The sequence below is a fragment of the Gymnodraco acuticeps genome, unplaced genomic scaffold (genome assembly GCF_902827175.1).
Source record: "Gymnodraco acuticeps unplaced genomic scaffold, fGymAcu1.1, whole genome shotgun sequence".
Taxonomy (NCBI): domain Eukaryota; kingdom Metazoa; phylum Chordata; class Actinopteri; order Perciformes; family Bathydraconidae; genus Gymnodraco; species Gymnodraco acuticeps.
The window spans coordinates 4,361,371-4,380,548 of NW_022989799.1; the positions used below are offsets into that span (position 1 = coordinate 4,361,371).

General features: G+C 42.8%; 1 protein-coding gene across 1 annotated transcript in view; it reads right to left on the reverse strand.

The window, feature by feature from the left end:
• The window catches only part of dntt (deoxynucleotidyltransferase, terminal), a 195,937-nt gene extending 177,513 nt beyond the window's left edge, over positions 1–18,424 (reverse strand). The window contains exons 1-2 of the mRNA XM_034223875.1: positions 18,231–18,424; positions 12,418–12,592 (exon numbers count right to left, since the gene is read on the reverse strand). Coding sequence (XP_034079766.1) covers positions 12,418–12,592; positions 18,231–18,424 — 369 coding nt within the window. The remainder of the gene's footprint in view (positions 1–12,417; positions 12,593–18,230) is intronic.
• Between the last annotated feature and the right edge of the window lie 754 nt (positions 18,425–19,178).

Sequence of the window (19,178 nt, forward strand, 5' to 3'; positions counted from 1 at the left end):
GGCACTGCGCATGCGCGTGACGGTGGTGCCTTCACAACACCAGCCGGCACTGCGCATGCGCGTGACGGTGGTGCCTTCACAGCTCCAGCCGGCACTGCGCATGCACGTGACGGTGGTGCCCTTACAGCTCCAGCCGGCACTGCGCATGCGCGTGACGGTGGTGCCTTTACAGCTCCAGCCGGCACTGCGCATGTGCGTGACGGTGGTGCCTTCACGACCCCAGCCGGCACTGCGCATGCGCGTGATGGTGGTGCCTTTACAGCTCCAGCCGGCACTGCGCATGTGCGTGACGGTGGTGCCTTCACGACCCCAGCCGGCACTGCGCATGCGCGTGACGGAGTTGCCTTTACAGCTCCAGCCGGCACTGCGCATGTGCGTGACGGTGGTGCCTTCACGACCCCAGCCGGCACTGCGCATGCGCGTGACGGTGGTGCCTTTACAGCCCCAGCCGGCACTGCGCATGCGCGTGACTGTGGTGCCTTCACAGACCCGTCAATTGTCTGCCCTTTGAGAGAGGCCGTAGCTGCTCTCAGAAGGGGAACAGTTGACGGACTGTTTATTGTTTTTATTGTTTTTCTTTTCATTTTTTCGAGCTGCGCCCTTGGCTCGAAGCCTGGATGCGTCAGCGGAAAATGTTTTATGACAGAAAAATCAATAAGTGTGTGACATGTGTTTACGCGGACTTGAGGATGGTGTTGAGGCATCTCTCGAGGCGGCGGGAACACATTTAGAGCTGGGGAACCATAGACTTCCAGCTCTGTCACAGAGGGGAGAAGGAGGGGCTGTCACGCCGCTCGCTTCTTCTTCCTCGACTGCTGGCCGAAATTCTGGGTTGGCTGCGCCTGGGCTGCAGCCGGAACCGGAGATTTTCTAGGCCAGCTCGCCCTCGTCCCCTGCCTGGGCTGGGGACTTGGGGCGGACTGCGACCTCTGCGTTTTCGGTATTTTGAACCAAGCAGGGTTCGGAGCGGCTTGGACAAAGGGCTGCCGCTGCGAAGGCAGCGGCTGGGCCCTTCGAGGGAGGCAGAGGTGGAGGGCCTCGTCCTCCTTCTTTTTCGACTCGCATCTCCTCTGCATGGAGGCAAGAGCGGAGCCGAAAATCCCCTCGGGAACGATGGGCATGTCAAGCACATCCTCCTTTTCCCGGTCTGGGAGGTTGGTGAGGTTGAGCCATCTAGCTCTTTCCTGCACCACCATGATCCCCATTGTTTTGCCCGTGGCCTGGACGGCGCAGCGTTGGACACGGAGACAAATGTCTGTGACCGCGGCCAACTCATCCAGAACGGCCGGTCCAGGATTACTCAACATATCCTCACAGAGCTCCGCTTGGTATGCGGTTAGCAGTGAGGAAACGTTCAGAGCCCTGGCGGACAACGCTGCGGCTCTGTAGGACCGTTCAGTCATGGTCGACTGGAAACGGTCCAGCTTCGCTGGCAGCGTGGGGTTCCTGCTTGGTGACGGGCCCATCCTTGGTAGGAGGTGGGCTGCCACCAGCAGTTCCATCGGCGGTATGCGGAGCAGGCCGAGCCTCTGCGGGCGAGACCATGGTGAGGTCTCGCCGGGAGCTCCCGCCTGGTGAGGCGTGGGGCTCCGTTCCCGCGTCTCTTTCCGCCACCGGGTCCCGGCCTGACACGGCGTGGGATCCCGGTTCCGCAGCTGCCGCTGTTAGTGAGCCCCAGACCGACACAGTGAGGGGCTCAGTCTCTGCGGCGGACGCCCCCGTGTCTTGATTGCCAAACGGCGAATCAGTGGACATGAGGGAGTCCTGTTCCAACAAGCTAGCTTGGTGTGCTAGCCGTCGGTGGAGGCTCTTTCGGGTGAAGCGGGCACAATGCCCGCACGAGCCGGGGTTGTCGATAGCCTCCTGGGCGTGTTCCAGCCCGAGGCAGGACGAGCAGACCTGGTGTGAGTCTGTGCCTGCTATCTTCAACCCGCAGCCGCATGACCGAGCCTCCGAGTCCCTGACTCCTCTGGTGTGAGGGGGAGAGGCGTCCATCTTGTTCGCCTCGTGGCGTGGAGAGGACCCGCTCGTAACAGGTACGTCGTTGAGAGAAAAAGTGTTACCAACCCGTCCTTAATCCGGAGAAAAAGGGACGGTGTGGGTCCTTTGTTCTCAAAGAATAATGACTGGTGTGTCAATATACTTCTAATCTTTTTCTCCTCCGTGAGAGAGAAAAAGAAAAGCGTCCTCGCTACCGTGGTGTCGGTAGAAAGGGGAAGCTAGCTAGCAACAGGTGCGTAGCTAGCTTGAGAAAAAATCAAAACCTTACCTTACTTTCCGGGGAAAGAAACGGCGAGGTCGATTTTAATACTAACTGGCGTTAGTATTACCGTCTTCTTGCGAAGCAGAAGGAGTAGCCGGCGAGCGCCCGTCGACCGAAATGTTTATATTTGGGTTCAGTCTGTGGACCGTTAAGCTTGTCCGGCTACTATAGAGATGTGCTCTGAAGCGAGAAGAGGTGTTTGAATGACGCATGCGTCGTGGCGCAAGCTACTTATAGGGGGTGAATTCCCTGACGCTGATGTCAAGATCACCAGCCAATCAGGATTGGCGTAATGAGATTGATGCTTCTGTTTGCTCCGCGATGAGGCGCATCCCATAGTGAGACATCGAACGGAGTGTTATGAATGAGAACTTCAAACCGTAGAGGGAGAGAAGTGCACTCAGCCTGAGAGGGGGGGGGATAAATGGCCTAAAACTTAAAAAATTGGAAAATGATTACGCCCTATTCAGGGATGGTGCATTGGGTCATTTGGGAGATATTTTGTATTGGGAGTTGGCACCTATCATGAAATAAACCCCCCACCCCACCCAAAAAACTAAATCGGACATGTTTTTTCCCACCCTTTTCCCCCCTTTTATCATTAAAAAGGAAATAAAATCTTAAGAGAACACTTTGGTTCACCTGTCAGATGTTGCAACATTTTAATGTAACAAAGGCAGGTATCCAGTGTGCTGCTTTCCTACAAAGACAGCAGGTTTGGGTGTCTCTCCAGCGCAGCAGCAGTCCTAATATACCACTTTGGCCATCTGACAGAGTTCCTGAGCCAGAACCCTCACATAAACAACCGCCTGGCCTGCCTCGTCAGAGAAGTGATGGAGCTTCCCTACCTCAAGGTGGTCCTCGTGGTGTTTGCCTGCCTGGGTGTGCACTTGGTGGAGCACTTCTATGCCAGAACCATAGAGAAAGATGCTACCCATACTCAGCTCAGGGAGTTCTACAAGGGACTGCATACAGGCTTGGGCGAGCCAATCAGCGACAACTACACTACGTTCACAACACCTGAGTATCCTGTAGTGTCTGACAAGCTTTTCAGTAGCGTCAAGAAGACCTACACAGAGGAGCTTCTGAACTCAGTGTCAGACGTGGCTGCTGAACACTTGGATGAAGTGAAGAAGCTGACAGATCTCATGCAGCCCCACCTGCAGACTGTCCTGGCCAGGCAGAGGAGGGACTATGGGATTGATGAGGAGACCATCCCAATGGACTACCCTGTCAGTGAACAGGCTAGTAACATTGATGACACCCCTGTGCACAACATTGGGATGGATAGACAATGTAGCAAGGTGGACTACAGACTGAAGAAGCTAGGTACACTGAACGCAGTCAGTAGGTCAATCATTTTACCGAAGAGCCAGGAGCTTAGGGATGGACAGATTCCGTCCTTCAGAGGTTTCAAGGCAGCAGCCCAAGCAAAAATAGAGGTTGAACTCAACTGGAGTAAACTCATGAAGGCGAATAATTCGAGAGTGGGGCAGACCAGAAACAGGAGATGGCTCAAAGAAAGGAGAGGAAGAGACTAGACATGCTGGACACACTGAAATCTAGAGGTGGCCCCTTCACTGACAGTGGGGAAGTTGAGAAGTTCCTTGTGGATGAAAGTCTGAACAACAACGCAAAGCTGCAGAGGATGAAGCTTGAGGTTCAGTTTGCCAGAGAAAGTACCACGCTTCTGCCTAAAGTCGATCCTATCTTCAGAATCCAGGTGACACTGCCCAGTGGGAAGAGGAGGATGAAAACGGCACAGGAGTTTGGAGATGCTCTCATGGCGTACCTAGGCAAGAGGAGTGACCGAACCACACTGGACTATGCAAAATTCCAAGAAAGTCTTGAAAGGCTAAGAAAAATATGAGGTGCTACTTAAGACTGACAAGTTCAAGTTCCTTCCATGTCAATGTGACTGAATAAAAATGATTTAACTGTTTTGTATTTGGAATAAAAATCTAATCAAGTTTTCCAAATGAGTTTAGTCTTTTAGTCTTAGCAGACTGTAAGAATAGTGAATGCATACAAACAGCCAAAAAAACGCTCTTTTTGTGTTCTTTTTTTAGGTTAGGGATGGGGGATTATTTTCAAGATACAGAGTTACTTTGAGGTGTAACAGTTATTCTATTAATAGTGTTTATTAATTCTCAAATGGGTTTGAAAGCATTCATTCAACAGTATATAGGCAAACAGTAAGACTAGCTTATGCATACCAGGCGGAATGTGCAGAAAATGCCACTTTTTGGGTTCTTTTTCATTTTCAAGGGGTGGGGGGTTATTTTCAAGATACAGAGTTACTTTTGGTGTCAAAGTTATTGTATTGATAGTGTTAATCAAGTCCCAAATGGGTGTGTTGAAATTGTGAACTTGATGATTATCCCCCCCCTGAGTCTCAGGTGGGTTAATGAAATCCTTTCAGGACACTAAGCAGAGCAAAGGTCGGCGGTCTTTCTACAGTTTGATAGTTTGTTTAATGACTTAATCCATAGCGGTAAAAACGACTAAACGACCCAAAACATAATCTTGACTTGTCCTCCCCTTCCCCAGGGAACCACCTCGCCAGGAATAAAGCATGGGGACCATGAGATGAAAGCCTAGTCAGTGGCCTCATGTAGTGGATTTTAGCCACAACCCCAGCACTGGGAGCCACAGCAGACTGGAGAAAGGTAAGTTCTAACCGTGTAACCCCATTACACTGATATTTAGAAATAAATACCTCATCTACTAATAAGTCATGCATGTTATCTTGTATATCTTGTAACTTAATATCGGGGAAATCAAGCTGAAACACGTATGTAAAAAAAACACAAAACCATAACAGCAGATATAATGTAATGTTATGTTAAAAAAATGAGCATAAGAGGTTGTGAGGTGTTTTTCTGCATTAAGCAAATTTTACTCCACATCCAGAAATGTATTCAAGTACATTTGTGAATCTTTAGGGGAGCCTACCAGGGTAACAACAGAATCTGCTGATCCAGACGGAGAGTTTAGATGGTCCTGGGTCAGCCCGCTAAGCTAGAGTTTGTGCTGGCTGGATTTGAGCTAAATGCTAAAGGAGTATAGCCTCCTCTTCTCCTAGCGCAGGGGTCGGCAACCCGCGGCTCTCGAGCCGCATGCGGCTCTTTCAGCCCTCTGCGGCTCTTTCAGCCCTCTGCTCTGGCTCCCTTGAGCTTAGACAAAAATAAGAAAGAAAGAAAATAAAAGTATTTGTAGGACTATTTAAATGTTGTTGCATGGTTGAAAATGTTTCGTATCTTGTATTTTGAGGTGATACTGTGACAAATAAATAAAAAACAAAACGGTTTTAATTAAGTCAACTAAAATATGCGTCATATCCTTCTACGGTCCCGCACGAGTGCCTTTTCCTGCAGGTGAATAACCTGACCCCCGGCTCCATGAGCGAACTATGGATAAATCAAAGAAAATAAAAGTATCGGAAGAACACAGAGGGTTTAATTCTGCGTGGTTAGAGTTATATGCTTTCACAGCAAACGATTCGAGTTGTCAAAGGTGCTGCAGCCTTTACGTATCGAGGAAAAAAAAACAGAAGAGGAAGACAGCAGACGATCTTCAGTCATAATTCAATCAGTTAAAGGTGGGGTATGTAATTTTGGAGAAACCAGCTCGAGTGCGCTAGAATTTGAAAATACAGCCGGAACAAATCTGTCACTTCCTTACAGAGCCCCTCCTCCAACACACACGAACGCGCACATGACCAATGAGGGCACAAGATAAGTTTGTGTACAGATGGAAGGCTGACAGGCAGGTAGGCCATCCAGTTATTTTAGCCGGGCCGGCTCAGATGATTGGTCGTGCTTTTTACAGTACTATGGCTTCCACAGATGACGTTTTTTTATGTATTTATTGTCAAAGCATTTAATATATTCATTGCTATCGGGATGTTAAGAGCATTCCATGGAATATAACAAAATGTGTTTCTGAAATAAATGACATACCCCACCTTTAACTCTTTTTAGGGTGCAGCTATATGTTTTATTTATTTCAAAGTGGGTCAATTTTAATTGTATTTATTTTTCTTCAAATGTGCAGAGGACTACCCAAGTGCTGTGTTTAATTGTATTTAAAGTAGGCCTGTGTATATTTTTTTTAATTCTCCTTATAAGAGCTCATTGTTTATTATTAGATGTAAACAGTTTTATATAATGTAATAAATAATAAATGCAAAAAAACTGTAGTTTTTGTCTATGATATAACAATATATACAACTGTATAAGCTATCAAGCTATCAAATATGTTTTGCGGCTCCAGACAAAAAAAAGTGTTGGAAAAGGGGGCAAAATGGCTATTTTGGTCAAAAAGGTTGCAGACCCTGTCCTAGCGGAAGCAGCCTTGAAGCGTGTGGAGAAATAAAGAAATACACAAGTCATTTATGCCACTTTGAATTTAATCCAATATCGAAAATGTACACATGCTCTGTATGGCCAAGCTCAAGGGCAGCTCTTATTCTTCCACTCATGTTGGACTGACGGCAGACTGGATACCCAACCCAGTCTCACGGCATTTCGTGTTATAATCACCAAATGTAATCTATTGATTTGTGTTCACGAACACGATTTTCCCCTTTTTTTCGTGTCACACAGAACGATTTTAAAAGCAATGTATTTCTATTGGTAGTATGTTTCGTGCCGGCACCACGTCTTTTTGTCCGGTCGGGTCTTGGAAGACCGAAAGTTGTGTGGTTCATAAAAACATTTTCTTACTCAATATCAAGCCACGATTATTCATTTTATTTAAATTCGTATAATGTCGGACTTTTTTTGCCATCCTTGAGGAAAAGAAATGGGGCTCAGAATACTGAAATGTGTATTTTTTAAATCTTTTTTTCCTTCTAATTTGTTATTATTTTCTAAATAACACACTGTTATTTACTCAACAATAACACACAATTATCCTTGTTTTTATTTATTTGTTTAATTCTATAATCTCTGGCTTTTTTGCCGTCCGTCAGGAGCTGAATTTCAAAATAAAGTCACCGGAAACAGATGTAGGCGATACACACCCACTGAACTGATTACCAAAGATCCTCAGCTATGGTTGAAGCTCAGTGATTGGATGTTTTAGCCGCAATGCACGTTGGGATATGGTGTTAATGCGATATGAAATAACTATCAACAGAATTGCTTTGCCAGGCAACAGCTTGGGGTGAAAACAGTATTTCTGGTCTCGAAGTTTGCATAGTAATCTGCAGTAAATAAATAATACTTTATACTGCGTGTGCTTTCTTTTCTCTTTGAAAGTCATCACATAAAGGCATTGTAATACACGGTTCGGCTGCATTAAATATAACACATCTGCCATAGTTCTTTATTTATAGAGCCCTGATTAGAAGACTTCTAGACAAACTGGAAGAACTGCTACCGAAACTGAATGTGTGACGTCACGTGAATCATAAATATATCAGCAATTAAACAACATCTTCAATTTCTCTTCACACAATACGTGTCCTTGCAGTATCAATACTAATTCGGTTGACTTTTATATTTGATCCAATTGGTAGATAGATAACGGTGCACAGTTGATAGACAGGGACTTGTAGTTTTTAAAGATATTATTGATTTTCTTTTAATTAAAGAATGTAAATACTGAGTTGAGAGAATAGTCAGGGGATTTGGGTGATGGGAGACACATCTATGGAATCACAATTTCAATAGCTTACCATTAAATGACGGATATACCTTTCTGTCTGTGATGTTTTACAAATCAGATATTAAGGTGTAGAAGTAAAACATGTCAAATAATATAGCAATATCCTGTACAATTATGTCAAAACATGAATAAAACTACACATCTTCAGATGTTATACATACATAAGTGTCCTACACTAATAATAAAAAGTATAATTTGTTGTGTTAACACTTTCAACTTGACAGTTTTTTAACCCATACCACCTAGTGGTTAAAGCACGTTATTTAATTTTTTTGTTGATATATATTATATTTGATGAAACAAAGTACATACAAAATAGGGGGAAAGTAGAAGGTCAATGATAGAAATATAGAATATAAAATATCAAGAAGATACTGTAAGTAATCTCTACAATAAAACAGTTTAGTGCAGGATGTACAAAGATATTAATAGGAGGATGTGCAAAACAGAAAAACAAATTAACCTTTATGTAAACATTAAAGAATACTTTAGATTAAGGCAGGGGTGCCCAACCTTTTTTGAACCGAGAGCTACTTTTAAAGTTGCCAGTCTGCCGCAATCTACCAGTCCAAATAGAGAGGCGTAGCCATCACTGACAGCCTACTACCAGGTAAATACACACTTCTACTTGTATAAAACTGACCTTTGTACGATTAATACTTCATAAAATACTGCACATCCTTTATCTTACCTCTTTCTAATCTACACACATACAAGTATTTAACTGAAGTTACACAACAGTGTTGTTGATACAGAGTTGGAGTTTATTCACACGTCACATACTACAGTGGGTAATGTTTTCAAGAAACATTGAACAGTGCTGCCACATATGACACAGGAGAAAAAGAAAAGACTCTGAACCCTTTCTTTGCCATTATATAAAAATAGTGTTGCTACAAAAGTATAAATTAGGCTTACTAATAAGACAACTCAGATCTGAAGCTACACAGGAATCTGCTGCCAAAGTGCAATAAAAAAGACAACATTAATAGAATCAAACCCTTTTTTTGTTGTATTTTAGTAGAGTATAAAAATAAATGCCTTTAAGGATGCAAGCAACACTAGCTTCTTAACCTGAATTGATAATATACTATAATCAATTTAAACAGAACAGATCTTAATGTTTGCATTCTTATACCATTTTGTACAATAATCATAATGAATAAGTTCAAACAAACTAAAACTCACAGCTGATTAATAACGGTATCTAACTTGAGTTTTTATTATATCAAAAACCTGTTGAAATGCTACTGTTATTTTTACTGTCCCCAAAAAGCGCGTCGGCAGCCTCCAGGAATGCTTCTTTCACAACTTTGCCGTCTTTGAAAGACTTCATGTGTTTGGCAAGAACGTGACTGACACGATAAGATGCTATGGTAGCAGCTTTGCTCTTGTTGTTGGGCCTGGTGGAAATGGACTGCTGTGCATTTAGCTGTCCTTTCAGGCCCCTCCCCTTTTGGGAGCGTAGGGCAGAATTAGGAGGGAATTCCGTCTTGTAGCGTTTGTGCACTGTTTTGAAATGCCGCTCCTAAATTACCCTTCTTCGATAAAGCCACGCTCGCATTGCAGATGAGACAGATGGACTTTGAATTGGAATAGATACAAAAATAAATCATCCTCCCACTCGAAGTGAAAATTATATATTTTGGGCTTTTTTGCTTCTGCCATAATTGTGGTCTTGTGTGTGTGCGGACTGTCACTCCTGTTGACACGGACAACGTCAGCGAAATAGTGCCCACTGCCCACCAGCCACGCCCCGACACATGGGGTCACGCCGGCCAATCACAAAGCTTTGATGCGTTCAAGTGCATTATTCTGGCACAGGAAGATTATGTTATAGGACATTAACGATAAAAACAGAATATTGTTGTTCTATTTTTAGACACATCTCGCGATCGACTGGTTGGGCACCCCTGGGTTAAGCTCTTCTTGTAAATAAGAAAAAAAGCTAGAGATAAATATTAAGCCTGACAAAGTACTTAACGTCTAATATATTGCTTTCCTGCAATGTTAACTATGTTGAAGCACTTATTTTAACTGATATTATACATATGAATTATACTCTTATAAGATGTATGTAGATAGTATAAGAAATGTGCAGAATATGACAGTTTAAAGGTAGATAGATGTCTTGTAATGCAAAAAACTGGACCCGTTCGAGTCCAGTTTTGGATAGTCTGCCATGGTTTCATTCCATTTCATAGAGCTGTTTGACGCTCGGCGTAACCTTGGCACACTGCCACTCCAACATCCAATCACAGAGCTTGAAGATTAATCACAGGGTTTGCCAAGCAAAGGGACTGTAGTCCCAAACGATAGCTGAGGAGTATGGGTCTCGGCCATCCTAAACTCCGAAAAAACGATTTGTTTCTCCGAATCGAAGGGGAAAAACACAACAGCATTGTACACAATTTAAACCAATCAATGTTGTGTAATTAACAAGGATAAACTGATGTTTTTAGTTGATTTGTACTGCAGATTACTATGCAAACTTCGAGACCGGAAATACTGTTTTCACCCCAAGCTGTTGCCTGGCAAAGCAATTCTGTTGATAGTTATTTCATATCGCATTAACACCATATCCCAACGTGCATTGCGGCTAAAACATCCAATCACCGAGCTTCAACCATAGCTGAGGATCTTGGGTAATCAGTTCAGTGGGTGTTTATCGCCTACATCTGTTTCCGGTGACTTTATTTTGAAATTCAGTTCCTGACGGATGGCAAAAAAGCCAGAGATTATAGAATTAAACAAATAAATAAAAACAAGGATAATTGTGTGTTATTGGTGAGTAAATAACAGTGTGTTATTTAGAAAATAATAACAAATTAGAAAGAAAAAAATATATATATTTCAGTATTCTGAGGCTCTGAGCCCCATTTCTTTTCCTCATGGACGGCAAAAAAAGTCCGACATTATACGATTTAAAATAAAAACAATAATCGTGGCTTGATATTGAGTAAGAAAATGTTTTTATGAACCACACAGCTTCCGGTCTTCCAAGACCCGACCGGACAAAAAGACGTGCTGCAGGCACGAAACATACTACCAATAGAAATACATTGCTTTTAAAATCGTTCTGTGTGACACGAAAAAGAAAAAAAGGGGAAAATCGTGTTGGTGAACACGAATCAATAGATTAAATGTTGTGACTATAACAAGAAATGCCGTGAGACTGGGTTGGGATAGCACAGTGACTCACTATGGCATCTCAAGTCAAAGTATATAAGACAAGACAGGTTGGGGCAAACTTCTTATCTTGCTCATTTAGTAGTTTTCTCTGCAATAAAATACATAAACGTCTTTGACATAACTTTAAAATGTTAATAATGTTTATTTGTAATGGTTGTGTAAACCTAAATTCTGGCCATATCACACACATTGTATCTCTGACACATGTTCATAAGCCAGATGCAGACCTAAATTCCCTGGCAATCATTTCCATTTTCATTCCTGTTCAAGCCATGTATTTCCACATCCTACCACCTCTTCATTTTAACAACCTTTTAGCAAGCCAGTAGGTAATGGAAAATGATACATTTCAATGGGTTTTATACTTAAAATTCCTCCCTGACTTGCCGGTGTGGAATATTTATGATAGTAAAACACATTGCATTTCCAGTCTATCAAGAAGAGCCGCAGGCAAATATGTGTTCCGTTGGGGGAATATTTTATCTCTACATGGTAGCTCCTTAAATGGATTTATGACTCATAAAAACAATCTACAGGAAGCATTGCGCACATAAATGACATGGCTCTTTACCTCGTTGGCTCCGTAGAGGAAGTGCATCACAAAACAAGAAGAGAAGTGGGCCCGTGGTTACCTGGGGAGATGGGTCAATAAACGCCAGCACGGCATCATTAGCCATGTCACTTAATGATGGAGCCGACTGCATGTGGCCATGTGGAAACAATGCTAGGCAACAAGAAAAAAGCCTTTTTTTGGGATGTTTCACAAATGTCATCAGGCATTTAGAAGAAAGCCTAGATGGGGCTTGGGCCGCTTGGCACACTTCAGGAGTTGAGTGTTTTTCTCTTCTCGACTTGGGGAGCATCAGGAGACAACATATTTCTTTATTTTGTATCCATATGCTTCCGAGCCCTCATATTGCCATCCATAAGGGGATATATGTGACGTCCTGCTGGCGGGTCTATTTGACTCTCCCACGCGATATGGGGGATTTTGTTTCTATCAGCGAGGTGAGTTGTGGTTGAATGAGCAGAGGGAAGTTAGATGTGTCCTTTAATAGCTCCCTGTCAGGGGGGGTACACATTACATATTTGCTTTTGGAGAGGAAGAATCTCACAAGAGGAAATACCTTGACAAGCATGAAAGAGTATTCTATTATCGTGTTCCCTCAAATGCTTCATGGGCATGTCTATTTAATTATTTTGTACTAACATGAAAAGCTTTCTGTTTTGTTCCTAGTGCCATCTAGTGCTTTCCCTTTCTATCTGATAGTTATGTGACGCACACAAACCTGAATGAGGTGCTTGGTCTCCACAGCAACAGGTCTCCCCTCTCTCATGCTGTCGGTGAACCAGCTGATGTCCAACACATTCACCCCGGGTAGATTCTTAGGGGCACATTCCTTTAGCCACTTCCACAGGGATGAGGCTCGGCTGTCCTCTGACACCACATGAGTGACCTCATCACTGGAGAGACAGGAGAAAATAAGATGTCAGAATGCTCAGTGCTTACTTTATGGTGTTATTCAACTCTGTCAAAGGTCACAGAGAGTGGTGGGGTTAGGTTACATTTCTAAAATCAAATACATGTAAAGAAACCACGTAAAATTCATAACAGTTTCCCACAGACACCATTTCCATCACCAGGACCCGCGGTTTAAAATCACGTGTGTTTTTGTGTATTTAAGTGACATGGGCATCACTTTGTTTTGAAAAGTGGTTGGGAGACAATTTCAGATAATACACTAGGTACGTAGGCCTACTATTTTTAAGAAACACCTGTACACACAGGATTTGCAAAGTAAAGTGTTCTCATAATGTATTACTAGGCAGCAAATAACCTCTTCCTTTTGAGTTAGCTAACGTTAGCTAATGTCCTTAGTTTGCTAAGGTTCTAAATACAAAATCTAAATTACTTGTACTAGCCTTATGAGCTTGGTGCTACCTTTTTGAAATACTTGCACAAAGCAATCTAAATTTAAAGGCTGCTATCATTTCTGAGTGATGTTTGGTGCTGGGTATAAAGTGTACAATAAACTTATTAGAGCTTTGCAATAAAAACAGCTGCCTGCCTCAGCTGAAAACACAACACAACAAATACGTTTTTAGAATAATGCTAATAATAAGACGACAAAATCAATGTTTAGGTAAGGACTCCCAGGATACTTTATATTGTTTGATTGAAAGATTTAATTCACTGCTCGATTGAACAAAAATAACTTTCCTTCGTCTCAGCAGCTTTGAGAGTCCAGAGGTTCAAGGGAGGCTTTTGAAATGCAGCTTGGATCTCAGTATTCTGTTCTTCCTCGTGCTGTTTGGGGATCAACACTGGGTGAACAACAATCAGCACAGAGCCTCAGTGCCTCCCTCCACTGTTTGATAGCCCAACTCATTCAACCGGTGCCTCCACCAGCACCGCAGAGACTTTCTCAACAGACTTTTTATCACCGCCTCCTCCCCTCTGCTTCTAACTAACATAACCAATCAGGGCGCCCGGCCGTGCATAATTACCCTCTGCATGCTCCTCCTCTTCCCCCTCTCCTGCCGGTGGTAAATCAGTGGAAAGACTCTTTAAAGGATGTCCTAGCAGAGCTCAGGCTAAGTCACTGGCGAAACTAATCTTCTATATGCTCGGCACATCGTTCCAGCCCCTGATGGGCCATGTTTTTAAAAAAAAGTCAATCCCAGATTCCCAGCACAAGGAAATGGACAAAAAGCCTCTAAAAAAGATACATTTGAGGTATCTAAGGGGCACAGCTATAATCTCTGAAAGCTTAGATATATTTGCCTGAATCTGGATTCTTATCATGACTCACATGATAAGAATCCAGAATCAGCCGCACAGAATGTGAAATGGCAGATTGACATGCAAATTAGCAAGAATGTGAGCCCAGCAGCAGATTGTTCTTCCCAAAATCAGTGGGACCCTGAGCCCGGACACAAGGACAGGCTAAAGTCAATGGGCTTTCATAGAGAACTCTCTCGAGTCGTCTCATGTCAGCAGATACGCTCCTCTTCCTTTCAGTGAAAACCAACAGGCACATCATGATGCATCATGATGTGCCTGTTGGCATGTCCATAAAGGATTTGTACACCATGGTAAGGTTGTATTGGTTTGTTGGGACTTGACAGCAGCTCCCATGAGATATCTTTACTCATAAACACAATCACACGATCATTTTAGGTAGTCAATTAATTATAATAAATACATAACAACTTAATGTGGCAAGACAAACTTTTTTCCTGGGAGTTGCCATTATTTAGCACACTCTTTAAATAGAAATGTCCACGTATAACTGTCCAAGGACCAGGGACCCATTGTCTCCAAATAGTAATAATGTAAATATGCTACTGTGACCATTGGGTGCATTTGTATATCCAATCTGACACTAAAATGAAAGCGTTGTTGATCTAACAAACAGAGCGTTCCATTTTTTATATAAGTTAATGAAAGGGTACGTTTAAATACGTACATAAAAGAAGAAATGTACTATTACTATGTCAAATACAAAATGTATGGCCTCTTGCTTGTCAGTGAGGATGGCAAATTGTCACGATTTTAGTTTTGTCTGTCTTGTCATGGTTTTATTTTTGAAATTCTGTTCTCCCTGTGTCTTGTCTTCCTTCCTGTGTTTGCCCTCCTTTGTCTGATTGTCTGATTGTGTTCACCTGTTGCCCTTGTGTTTCTGCCTCCCCTGCCCAGCTGTGTCTTGTCCTGTGAATACCCCTCTTTGTATTTAGCCTTGTCTTCCCCTGTGCTCCATGTCGGTTCGTTGTCTTTTCTCACCCTCCATGTTTGTCACGTTTCAGGTTGTTTTTTGTCCTCATGCTACGTGTTTTGGATTTATGATTTTGTCTTTATTGCCAGGTCAACAGCTTTGATTAATAAAGCTTGCTTTTGTTTTGAAACCTGCTTCCCTTTTTAACTGCAATTGAGTCCTGATATTCCCGAATCCTGACACAGATTAAAAGTAAAAAAGCTAAACTTGCCCCTCTTTTATGCCCTGAGCACGGTCTGATGCTCCAAGTGAGCTACTCTGAATATCTGAACGCTCCGGGTTTACGAACAATCCAGTTAGCTGAAGGCAACACAAGTCCATTGATATGTTTAGGGAAAGATTATTAATTGGGTTGAAATAATTGTCACTTAAAATAATTCACAGCGTGTCACACGAGACATGAGCTTTGCTGACTTTTTACCACAAAACCAGATTCACAACTTATCTCCCGACATGATTACTACTTGCCACTAGAGGTCTGCGTCGTCTTTTATTAGTATTGGTGATCAATACTAGATGATAAAGGCAACTTACCTGTGGGTAACTCATATATTTGAGGCTGATAATCATGGAAAAAGCTATCCAAAGAGCTGATAACAGCTGAAGCAGCTGAATCACCCCTTAACGTTAACCCCAAGTGCAATTGCTGGGACCTGATCTGACACTCTTCCTACTGCTAACACGGGTGTTAGAACACGCCTGTCGAGTATCCAACTTAAAACAAACTAAACTAACTTCACAATCAGTTCTGAAAGAGCAATCAGTGCAGCTCATCAATCAGCCATGGCAACATGTCGATATCGAATCCGTGTTCATGTGCATCAGACTTGAAATTCAGCCAAGGGGTGTGGGTGTGTGTGTGTGTGTGTGTGTGTGTGTGTGTGTGTGTGTGTGTGTGTGTGTGTGTGTGTGTGTGTGTGTGTGTGTGTGTGTGTGTGTGTGTGTGTGTGTGTGTGTGTGTGTGTGTGTGTGTGTGTGTGTGTGTGTGTGTGGTGTGTGTGTGTGTGTGTGTGTGTGTGTGTGTGTGTGTGTGTGTGTGTGTGGCCTAGCATTACTATACTTGTGGGGACCTACATCTGTTTACACAGTCACGTGTGGGGACTCGCCTCCCTTATGGGGAGAAATTGGAGGTCCCCATGAGGGGAATCATTAATTTTAGGGTGAAGACTTGGTTAGGTTTAGGGTTAGGGTTAGGGTAAGGGTAAGGGTTAGGCATGTGTTGGTTAGGGTTAAGGTTAGGTAAGTCTCCAGGAAATGCATGTAAGTCAATGTAATGTCCCCTGAAGTGATGTATACATGGTGTGTGTGTGTGTGTGTGTGTGTGTGTGTGTGTGTGTGTGTGTGTGTGTGTGTGCGTGCGTGCGTGCGTGTGTGCGTGCGTGCGTGCGTGTGTGCGTGCGTGCGTGCGTGCGTGCGTGCGTGCACAGATTAATGCACACAGTGTAGCTGACCATATGCTCAAGGCACTGTGCCTATAACTTGTCTAGACTAGACTAGATACGGGAGGTGTTGCTAACTGCAGCTGATATCAGTTTTGTCGGCTTGCAGAATAAATGTCAGTTTGAGGCAGGCACGCTCTACTTCCTGTCGTTGGTTTCAAACAATTGCATCAAGCCAAGTGTAACCGTAGGAGCGCTCAAGCTGTGTTTCTGGGAATGTTGCCATGGCCAAGCTGGAGCATGGCTGGCAGGCCCACTTACAGTACACCCACATATGAACACTCACACCCATGTTCATGAGTGCCTTTTATTGACCTTAACCACATGCTAACTTCCTAACCTTTCTTATATATTCAAAGTCAAATTGCGTTTCCCAGTGATTCCAAGATTTAATAACAACAAAAGAAGCTAGTCGTTTTTTCTCTTCTTCAAGCTAGACATACATTATCCGTCTTTTGGAAACACCCAGAGAACCCCTCGCTCAGTCACTGGTAAAAAAAAAACCTCTCTCATGGTCTGGCCTTAGAGAATTTTTTTGGAAAGACACTAGATATGACCTTTATTATTAGCAATGTATAAATGTATAAGATATATATCAAAATATGATTGGATTTTAGCTTCTTGTCTACCAACTTTATAACTTACTGTTCAAACCTTTCGACAATTCCCATGTCCATTGACATCTTTTAAAATCATTTATGTTGTTTTGAGTTCTCTCTTTTTAATTATCGTTTACTGTCAACATCTGTATATGTATATTTTGGTATGTTATTAATGTATGTATTTATTTTTTTGCTTGGTTGTATTGATTTATTTTCTCTAAAAGAGGAGAGACTGCATCAACAGTATCACTAGCCCCAAAGAAACCGGACACCGAACCATTTGGGGATGTGAAGCAGAGAACTTCTGCTGTGTTCACAGTTTGGGATTTAAAAGATGCTTCCAATCAGGGATGGATTACATTGAAGAAGCCATGCTGCTTCCATAATTACTGCACAACACTGTAGATGATTCATCATAGCATTCTTATTATAGACACATGCATTTCCAAACATTTGGTCTACCTATGTTCTAAATGTATTATCTTTTCGATTTACACACGGCATCTATTACACGTCTGTGTCAAATGTAACAATGTAACACCTCTCCTTAAGTGTGACTTCACAAGAAACTCGTTAAAAAAGTTTGTGTGTGCTCTGTTACCTTTCCTCCAATGTTTTTTTGTTTTTTAAACAAGCTGTAGCTGGGTGGGTTCACCAATTTCTTCCCCTTCTTAAACGTATTTATGTAGGAGCTGTGAGTTATGGCTCAGGGGGAAATCCACTAAGGTGTAGCGGAGACAGGATGGATGCCCTAGCCCTTCCTAATTAAGTATTCATGAGACAATAGTGGTTCTCTAATTAGCTAATTGGAACTAAAGTTCAGAAAAAAAGGAGCATGTTTTCAGGAAAATGCCACAAAGTCACACAGAGTATCTCCCTGGTGAATTTCTTTTTATAACACTAACAAGACTTTTTTTTTCAAAGGAACAGGCTGTCTTTCCTGTAAACATAAATTCCATTCATTATTAAGATATTACACTGCTTCTACAAACTATATACACATGTTTATTTATGAATAAATAATAATAGTTTTCCTCATTGCATTTATTGACCATTTTCAAGCAGTCCTTTAATTAGTATGTTGACCTTCTTTTTCCCTAGAGTTACAATAAAGGCCTTGAAAGCAAAACACAAGTTTAAACCATTCTGGCTGGCAGCTGAACACGAAACAGAAAAAAGACTCCTGCATCCCTCTTAGCTCCACATTGACATGTTCACTTCACATTTAGAAAAGCTTTTAGGCACCGAGCTCAATCTGTGAACATAAAAAACAAGTTTTTCTAACCTTAGATTGTCGTCCACAATAAAGCCCTTAGATCTGGCCAGCTGGGTCAGAAAGTTTCTCCTGCTGCATCCCATTTTTCTCTCCACCAGGTACAGTCTGACATCTTTAAACTTCACCACATCATGTCTGGGAACAGCGGCTTCCACTGGTCTTGATCTTTTCCTAGCAAAAGGCACAATAGGAGTGTGGAACATCTCTTCTGGGGTGAGCTATCGTATTTCAGGACCTCTAGGAATCTGTTATTTTAGAGCTTTTATTGTTGTTGTTCCCCAGCTTGCATCCAGGTACACACTTTGGTAATGCCACCGTTGTTTATTTCACACCAGTGTATCTTCCTTTTGTATTCCCTGGGACAGTGTGTCAGTTAGAGCAGGGTTGGTAATAGTTGAAAGACAGGAAAAGCCTCTAACAGGTGCTGAGGATTTGGTGTTTACCAAAAACCACCTGCAAAGATCGAATGATTAAGGATGGGGGAAAGGAAGATAAAAAAAACACCCTATTGGCATGGCATAATACACTTCCAGTAAAAGTTTTTCTGCAAACAACAGTTTGGAGGAAGTAAACATCGCCTCAAAAAATTTCTTGCAGTTGTGACTATTCTGTTGGCTGGAGTAAAGCCTCACTCCTGGGAGATGCTTGAATTCTTGTCACCTCACGAATCTCCCACAGCTGTCCTGCCATGTCCGGTTCGTCTCGCCACTCACTGGCTCATTATGTCCGGACCAAGTCTGCACCATCTGCTCCAGTGCTTTAATTAGCTTACTGCCTTAAAATGAAAGCCTTTGTGGGCATTTCCCCCGAGATCCCACAAGCTCATACACGGCCTTTGCACACACACAGGTAATGTATCGAGCGGGCCATTGATGATTAGGAACATTCATCCAGGGAAGAATAACTGTATGTGCATTGGTCAGGAACGCAAACGGAAAATGGATTTAATCTTTATAA